Source organism: Gossypium hirsutum, chromosome D04, assembly GCF_007990345.1.
Source record: "Gossypium hirsutum isolate 1008001.06 chromosome D04, Gossypium_hirsutum_v2.1, whole genome shotgun sequence".
NCBI classification, from domain to species: Eukaryota; Viridiplantae; Streptophyta; class Magnoliopsida; order Malvales; family Malvaceae; genus Gossypium; species Gossypium hirsutum.
Window position 1 is genome coordinate 7,447,458 of NC_053440.1, and position 9,068 is coordinate 7,456,525.

At 28.8% G+C, this 9,068-nt stretch overlaps 1 protein-coding gene across 1 annotated transcript; it reads right to left on the reverse strand.

Annotated features, from left to right (window-relative positions):
* Nucleotides 1-4,764: 4,764 nt before the first annotated feature.
* LOC121216290 (uncharacterized) lies at nucleotides 4,765-8,767 on the reverse strand. The gene is made up of 2 exons (XM_041091864.1): nucleotides 8,648-8,767; nucleotides 4,765-7,249 (listed from the first exon to the last, which is right to left on the reverse strand). Exon 2 carries the CDS (start codon nucleotides 7,065-7,067, stop codon nucleotides 5,121-5,123), a length of 1,947 nt encoding a protein of 648 aa, XP_040947798.1. The 5' UTR covers nucleotides 7,068-7,249; nucleotides 8,648-8,767; the 3' UTR covers nucleotides 4,765-5,120.
* Between the last annotated feature and the right edge of the window lie 301 nt (nucleotides 8,768-9,068).

Here is a 9,068-nt window from a genome sequence, read left to right on the forward strand (position 1 = left end):
AAGATTTGCTCATGTATATATTACACACTAAAACCATGTCGGATATATGCTTATAGCAAAGCACTCACACAGAGTAACATAGAAGAAGATTACTTGACATAAATAGAATGTCCTAAAAACCCTCTGATTGATGCAAACTTACCTCTTTTCAACTTTCAAGGTATTGACACTAGGTTTATGAAAATTTCCCTTGGCAGACGATTTGATTTCAATTTCAACATATTCCAAGCCAAGACAAGCTAAAATAAGTTATCATACAATTTCATTTCATATCAATGTTATAAATAAATATCCTATCCTTAAGAATGACAAAGCCCGATTGGCCAATTCAATTCAAACAAATATATGAAATTTAGTCTTTTGGATTTAAATATCCACTTTCAATATATATATAACCATTATAAAAATAAAAATATTAACAATATAGACTATTTAATTGAAAATTTTACAATATTAACAATTTAAATTAGTTAATAATATTATAAAAATATAATAATCGTTAAAAAATAAAGTATAATGATTAAATATCAAATTTAAGCATTTTAGAACGATCAAAATTGAATTTAATTATTTTTGTAAAGTGAATAAAAGGAAAGAAGCATAATAGGTGTGTGTCACGTGTTAACATATATGTATATAAGTTTCGAGCATATTTTAGAGGCTAAAACTGAAATTATAAAACTATTGTGTAAAAATATAACATATAATAATATAGTGAAAACAAAGTACGTTTAAATGCATACTATATTATTTTGCGCTGCCCATGTCGTGAAGATGCGTCCTAACTTCAATGGGTTTGGATCTGCACCCCCTTGCGCACGAGACAAAATTTCAAGTTTAACCATTCTATAACTCTCAATCAGGTTCTCATATATATACATATCCCACATTTGGTATTTAACCAATGTGGGAGCTAAGTTTTTCTTTTCCTCAACAAATATTCACAAGTGACTTATTTTAAGCATCAATTTCTCATTCATCACTCATTCATTTTGAGCATATGGTATACCGTGGTAAATGTTTCATGGAATAGAATATAAAATCATAACTTTATGATTCAACTCTTCACCTTTACCAATCGAGAATATGCTTCAAAATTTTCAAAAATTATTTTTTTCCCAACAGACAACAAGTGACAAATGACAATTTATAAATCATATCACTTAGGAATTGTTTTATTTTTTTTATATAACTTCAGTGTATATATATGATTATTTAGTTTAAAAAATTATAAAATTATTAAAAGATAAAAACACCTAAAAGCTCTTTAATGTTCAAAAGTTAGAGGAGCTTAATAATTAAAATTTTATATTAATCTCGATACTCATAAATATTTACTTAGAAAAATCTATTATCATCTTTTGATCTAACGACAAAAGTATTATGTTATAAACATAAGAACTTGAGTTTAATCTTAAGCAATCGTATTTTCGTCTTCCAGATTTTTTTGCTTTTCACTCTCATTACCGTTTGAATTCTTGAATCCCAATTTTTTTCTTCATAGTACGTTTTATGGTTTTATTTTATTTAATTTAATTTTTTGTATTTGTAGACAAAATCATCTTAGTTGCTTGAAAAATTACATCTTAAGAGCTCAACAGTGTGATCTCTTATTTAGGGTTCTTTCTTCTTCTCCTCTTTCTCTTGGTATTCATCAACTCTTTTCTAATAAATGGTTATTAAATTTAAATATTAGTTAACTCACATTTTCATCTTTTAAATCATTGAGAATTGATTTTGAAAATAGAATCAGACTTTTAAAAAGTAAATTTAAGTATTAGTTGACTGATATTTTAATCTCTGAAAATCATGTTTAATCTAAACATTTCTAGAGCGCAACCGAGAGATAAGTTGATAGCCAAATTGAAAATAGGTATATGAACAAGAACCAAATTTATGGTGTACCCATACATTATATTAGTAATTCATGTTATATAAACTAAGATATTCTTATATTTTTGGTTGTTGAGAATCGAGTCTACAGTTAGACTTTAAATATCATACATATTGTTTTCAGTTAGAGTTTTGTCTTTTAAGTTTGTCGAGATCTCAAATACCTAAAAGATCGACCAATTCACCAGTACAAACTCTTTATCAGGTGCTTAAAAAAATGTATATGGTTGGACTTGAATCCATATTGCCACTTGAACCACATCATTCTTAGCCCAAAACAAATCTAATCAATTTATTTAATTTTTTTATTAAAAAAAATTTGAATCTTTTTTTTGTAAATAGTGAAAATAGTTATTTTAGAAAAAAAAATCATTTTCAACTATTAAAAGTTTCAAGTCAATATTTTCATTATATTTCACTCAGTTTAACCAAATAAAATAATATATATTTATTATATGATTAGCAATATACCTACTAAATGATGGATTATTTATTCATTATATTATTACATTATTTTTTTAATATTAATTTCATTATAGGTTCTTATAATATCAATTTTTTTATACAAAATCTAGAACTACCTATAATCCCTTTCCAACCTTTAAATAGGAGGATAATGTATTTTAACACACTCGAACCCACGTCCTCCTGCATTGACAACAATACCAACGCCAATGTTAAAATTTATGTTTCCTATGTAAATATCTATAAATCATCTAAAATTAGCCTATCCCTAATCTTTGTGAATCATTATTAGCTAGTTCATCCTCTTGAAACATGACAACGATGTTGTCCCCTTGATTTTGACTTGATTAAGCCTTATTTGTACGATAATTAAATGTAATTTTCCTATTTCCTATTTTTAACTAATAATTGAATTTTTAATTGTTAAGTCAATTTCAGTGACAATTTTATATTTTTATGTTTCCTATTTTTAACTAATAATTATTTTTCATTTAGTTGATGAATTTAATTTCAAACGGAAGAAGAGAGAAGAAAGGTTGATTGAACGCAAACATGATCTTTATCCTTATTTTTATCTTATTTAAGGTTAAACTTATTTGAATTTGCTTGGATATAAAGGAATTTATAGAATAATTGTTAAAGATAATTCAAGAGATAAATTCGGTTTTTAACTAAGAGTTTTAAGGTTCTCAAATAGCTACCGAAGAGCTTTTGTATTAACCTGTAAATAGGTTATTGGTATCCTTATCTTTTAAAATATTGATCGGGGTAAAAAAACATTAAGGATTAAAGTAGAAAAGCGGTAGAAACTAAAATTATTGTACTTGTTTACCCTATTGCCGGAAGTTCTAATTTTTTTTTTCAATATTGAAATTTTAAATTTTAAAATATCAAAATCAATTAAATAAGTTATTGAAAATTTTAAATTAATTAATTTAGTCTCATTTTAAATTTTTAAATTTTTAAATTTTATTTTATGTTTTCAAACTAAAATCAACTCAACTAAATCATCTTTAATTAGTGTACATGAATCTAAAGTCTTTCATACTAAGCTAAAAGTAAAGAAAAATCTTTACATTAATTAAATTAATTAATTTTATCTTTCATGTCAAACAAAACCCAGAATATTTTCATCACTTCTTTATCCAAACGAAGAAAAAGCAATTCGTTTAATTGGTTGCAATGATTTTTTTCTTTTAGCTTATTATCGAAGATTCGGAATTATATAATCAAAGAAAATTTAAGTTTCATGGAAAATTATTAAATTTAAATATGAGTTATTGAGTTGATTTCATTAAGAATAATATGGAAACCTAAAATAAAATTTTAAAATTTAGAAGGAGGCTAATTTAATTAATTTCAAATTACAGTAACAAATTAATTAATTTTAATATTAAAAAAAAGAAATTTAAAATTTTTTGACAATGTGATAAACAAGTACAATTTGATAATTTTTTAATGCATTATTTTAGTTTCTACTGATTTTTCACATTAATCCTTTATTTTTTTTATCCCAATCAATATTTTGAGAAAAGAATTCTTTTTTGACCAAAATGAAAGCGCCCTAAAAGTTGGATGACCCAACTAGGTAGTTTACCCTAAAAAAAATTGATGGTGATAATTAGAGGTGCTCATGAGCCGAGCCGGGTCTAAGTATGATATTAACATACTTTATGCTTGCCCAAGCCCGTCCCGGCCTGAAATCTGACCTAAAATTTTGTCCAAACCCGTCCATATTTGCAAAAGACTAATCCAAGTTTATTTTAGGCCTGCCCATATTATCTTAAAATTTTTTTAAACAAATATTTATATTATATTATTTTAATATTTAATAATTTTATACATTTTTTATTTATTGAAAATTTTTATATAGCCATCTTAACATTATTTTAATATTTACGTTAGAGTCGTATTATATATTTAGTATAAGTTTATTTCTTGAATATTCAAGCCCGAGCACGATCCATATTTTAAGCATACCTAATTTGTTTGCCCAAGCCTATTTTTTGGGCCTAATATTTTTTCTCAAACCCTCCTAAATTTTGAGTGGGCCTTCGGGTCTGAACGAGTAGCCCAACCTATAAACAAGTCTAGTGATAATAGATTAATTAATTAAATTAGGATAATTGTTACATATATTTATTTAAAAAATATATTATTGTGTTTTAATTTTTTAATCATATTATTTCTAAAATATTAATTAAAAAATTAAATTTTTAAAAAATTAATTAATACATACAACTAATCCGTAGATAATTAAAAAATTAAAATAATAAATCATTTAATTTAAACAAACAAACTTAGTACACATTCAGAATTTTTTTTTGGTAAATTATAATAACAGGGCAAAGCCCGAACAACTAACACAACTGGCGGAACTAGAACCCAAACCACGCCTGAAACGATGAACACACTTGACTGTCAGACCATCATATAAAAATAATTTAATTAATACATACAACTAATCCGCAAATAATACATAATTAAAAAATTGATATAATAAAACATTTAATTTAAACAAACAAACTTAGTACACACTCAATTTCTTTTTGGTGAATTACAATAATAAGGCAAAGCCTAAACAACCAATACGACTAGTAGTATTCAAACCCAAACCACACTTAAAACGATGAAATTTTTAACCGTTTGGTCATCTCATAGGGTTGATAGGCAATCTAATTTAAACAAAGCTCGATTAACACATATCCAACACAAACATGCTCAAAAGAACATGAACTAAAGACTTAATCATTCAAATTTGATTAATTTATTGTCCTTCGGGGAGTGAAACCTAGAGCACGTAAAAGCTTTAAGAAAGGATCACATGCAGGTGGACACTCTATCAGTTTATCTTCATGGGTTTCAGAGTTTTCTTTCTGGATTTGGTACTGTTCACTTAAACCTAAATGTGCCATTAGAACGCAAACATGAGTTAATAACTCCCCTCCTCTGCTCAACTGTTGCCCATGCTCTTTCCACCCACAATGAACTGCAGCATACGCCAACATTTCCACCCATACTTCGTTTATCATATCCCACTTTTTCTCAAATCCCCAATCCTCCCGTGATCCCAAAGTTTGCAGTTGCTTTGCAAGTCGGCTTCCATAGAAGAGAACAGATTTGGATGTATCTCCTTTAAGTTCTTCCAATAAATCTGTGTCAACTTCATACAACTCATGGCAAGCTTCATCAATCTTAGTTCCAATGGTCTTTCTCATTTTTTGGAAAAATCTAGTGGCTTCAGCACATGTATCTATGTATCTAATCTCACCAATCCCTTTAGGTAGCATATTTGGATACATGACAAGAAGATACATCATATAATCTGATAACCCTTTGCTGAGTTTGGAGCATTTGTTAAGGTTTTCCAGAGAATTGGATCCTTTAAGCCGCTTGACATCTTCATAGTAGCAAATTTGGGTAGCAATGTGCCAAAGAAGAAGGCTATGGTCAAATTCTACATCAATTGTGCTCCATTTAAGAAGATCCAAGCATTCCAGTTTTTCAAGCACATTATCACCTCTGTAACTCAATAGTTTCTTGCATAGATTGATATCAAGCAAACTATTGACATTCTCACTTCTCTCTTTTAGCTGTTGGAAGATGAAGCTTTTCACTTCAGCATCCACATCTTCATGCTCTACATTTAGATGTTTGGTCACCATTTCCTTGATGCGAAGTTTGCCTAGAAATTTGATCCACATGCTGTCGTCCTGTTGTCTGAGGCAAAACTTGATCAAGTTGTATTTTGATATCTTTCTCGACCATCTCTTACCACTTCTTACTTTCTTTAACTTGAAATAACCCAGCAGCCATACCTTTGTCCAGTCAGATAGAATAAGGAACACGAACCCGTAAACCTCGAGAGTGATTGCTCCGATTAGTAGCAAGTACGTTATTGAAATGTCAGCTGGTAGGCTTGTGTGATCAATGAAAATCATGAATGAAACCAATGAAAAAAAACATAAAAAAAGGGTGAAACATCGGCGCAAGTAGCCGCGGTATCGAAGGTGGAGTGCCGCTACTTTTGTATATAGTTCATCGTACAAAAAGCCGAGCTCACCTTCCACCAATTCAAAGGCTTCTTCCGATGACTTGCTGCAGATCATAGAGTGACAATCTTGGCGCTCAGAATAACTGAGGATAAGATCTAAATATAAGTACGAGAGCCTATTGTATAAGTAAAAAGCTTGAGAGAGAGAATCATCTGGATATCCAGAATATCCTTGAGACGACACACATGGTCGCATGGGTGATGGTACGAAGTTGGGATCCGATTTTTTCTTTCTCACATCTTCCGGATAGTCACGTCCAGGCTCAGGATCTGATAGCAAGATATTTCTAAAGGCTTTGGTACCCGAAATTATCAGCACGAAACCCTTCTCCACATACTTCACAGTCCCAATAAGGATTACTGGAACGGCAATCCATTTAAGTTGACTGTGACGCCAAGATTTGAAAGCCACATACATTGCAAGTCCAATCTGAACTACAATCCCCAGAAAATGCCTTGGCCACAATTCGTTATCTTCTAAAGAGTAAGCGGTAATGGTGTCGGGGCCCCCAAGGTGCAGGATAAGGAATGGCGTCCACAATAACTGGATCGAGTTGCTTGAATTCTTGTTCTTGTTATTGTTTCCAGGCTCAGCTCCATCGATGCTCCTGGCAAGAATGCCTAATGCAACACTTGCCACCGTGTCTGCTGACATGTATGCCGACCAAACAAACAACCTGATCAATGTACTTTTGAATGTTTTCGTACCGAACCTAGTGTGGTGAGTATTGCTTGTAATGACAAGCTGAGTAAGAGGAGTGCTCGGATCTCCCACTCATCCCAAACTTGAAAAAGTGTTTCTGACAATGCCATACCTCTTTTTCAAAATTCTTGAACCTGCAAATTGCCAAAGACTACTGATATTAGGACGTCAATCAATGAACTAAATTTCCGCCAACTTACTTGGATTTTGAACCAGTATCCCCATTTAAGTATAAATCTTTTCATGTTATTGTTATTGGAGGGTTGAATCTTCATAGTGATACCCATTCTCTCCCCCCACTCGTGTCCCTCTTTTAACATCATCCCATGTTTCATCACTTATTATTATTCGCTTTTTATAGTTTTTAAATTTGTGTTATCTATCAAATTACTCCAGAATTAATGAAAAAGTTAACAAACACTTTGTTGACGTGGTATACATATGGATTGTCATGTAGATACACATCATCAATTAATTAATTTTTTAAAATTTTAAAATTTAAAAATATTAGAATTATTTTAATAATTATATATATTAATTTTTTAAAAAATAATTAATTACTAATGTGGCATACGCGTGGATTGTCACATGGATGCCACCGTCAACAAAATTAAATCGACGTTAACTTTTCCATCTATTTTAAGTTGATTTGATAAACAATTCAAGTTAAGAACTAAAAAAAGCGAAAAATTAAATAAAAAAATTAATTTTTTTATTCTCTTAAATATTGATTGATATTATAATTTTTTAAATATTATATTAATGGAATATAGATAAAATTAGTAGAAAATAAGTAATCGTAATAATAATAAATGAAGTAAATTAACTCAATCCATCCTTTTTTTTTAATTTATAGAATAGAAAAAAATTGTTAAAGAAATAATTAGTCTAATACTTAAGTATTCACAAATGACTCTTGAATTAACTTACTTTTATTTTCATTGATTTAGCTTTCAATTCTAATTTAGCAAAAAAATATTAAATTCGAAAAATAAATTTAGAAAATAACAAAATTTCATATATTGAGATTTACTTTAAATCCAGATATGTGTATGTGTTGAGTGGGGTCTATAGTCTATACATGGTGTATGGTGTCAATATTATACATAGTTTTTCAGGCTCTGCTTAACCGAAATTACGAACCTCAAATTTTACCTAAGTTTATCAATGTTTATAAATGGTTAACTCAAACCCATTTAGATCTATCGAATTTTTTTATTTTTAAAATTATAAATATATTTATTTAATATTAATTAATTATATATTTTACTACAATATTCTTTTAATATTTACACTATGGTGTACTTAATTTTTGTATGATATTAATTACATCATATATAAACCAAATGAAAAGTAATATATTATATACTTTTATGTAGATGATACATGACATGGAGTTTTTTTTATTGTATCAATGTACATTAGGTCCAAAATTTGAATATGAAAAACTCAATCCTTCTTCCTTTATTAAAAAAAAAATACAAAATGATACATTTCATGTTACTAAATAACAAAAGGAAACCCTAAAATACCTGGAGAAAGATGTATGTTGAAGTTGTTCATGCCCTCACCATTGATGTTGTGGGTGGCAGTGAGTTGAAGAAACAGATGAGATGGAAAGTGGTGGTTAGAGTGTTTAGTGATGTTCAAATCATATATATACATATATATATATATAAAGTGGTTCATACATTTTCCTTTTTATAAAGATATTCTGATCCAGCTGGCTTACTTTTCTTTTGGATTTGGATGCACAATGGTGTGAAACCCATGGTGGACGTGTTAGCAGGTGGTGGGGTTTGGAAACTTTTGTGATATTCAAGTTTCGACAGTTTTGAGTTTTAATGATTTTAAGGTGTTAAAATTTCGGATAAAATTGAATTAATTAGTTGAATTGATTTGAAATTGAATAATTAATTAAATTAATTAAATTTAATTATTATTAATATAAAT

What these genes read in the sequence shown, in the direction of transcription:
- LOC121216290 (XM_041091864.1), bottom strand. Translation starts at nt 7,067, where the DNA reads ATGTCAGCAGACACGGTGGCAAGTGTTGCATTAGGCATTCTTGCCAGG.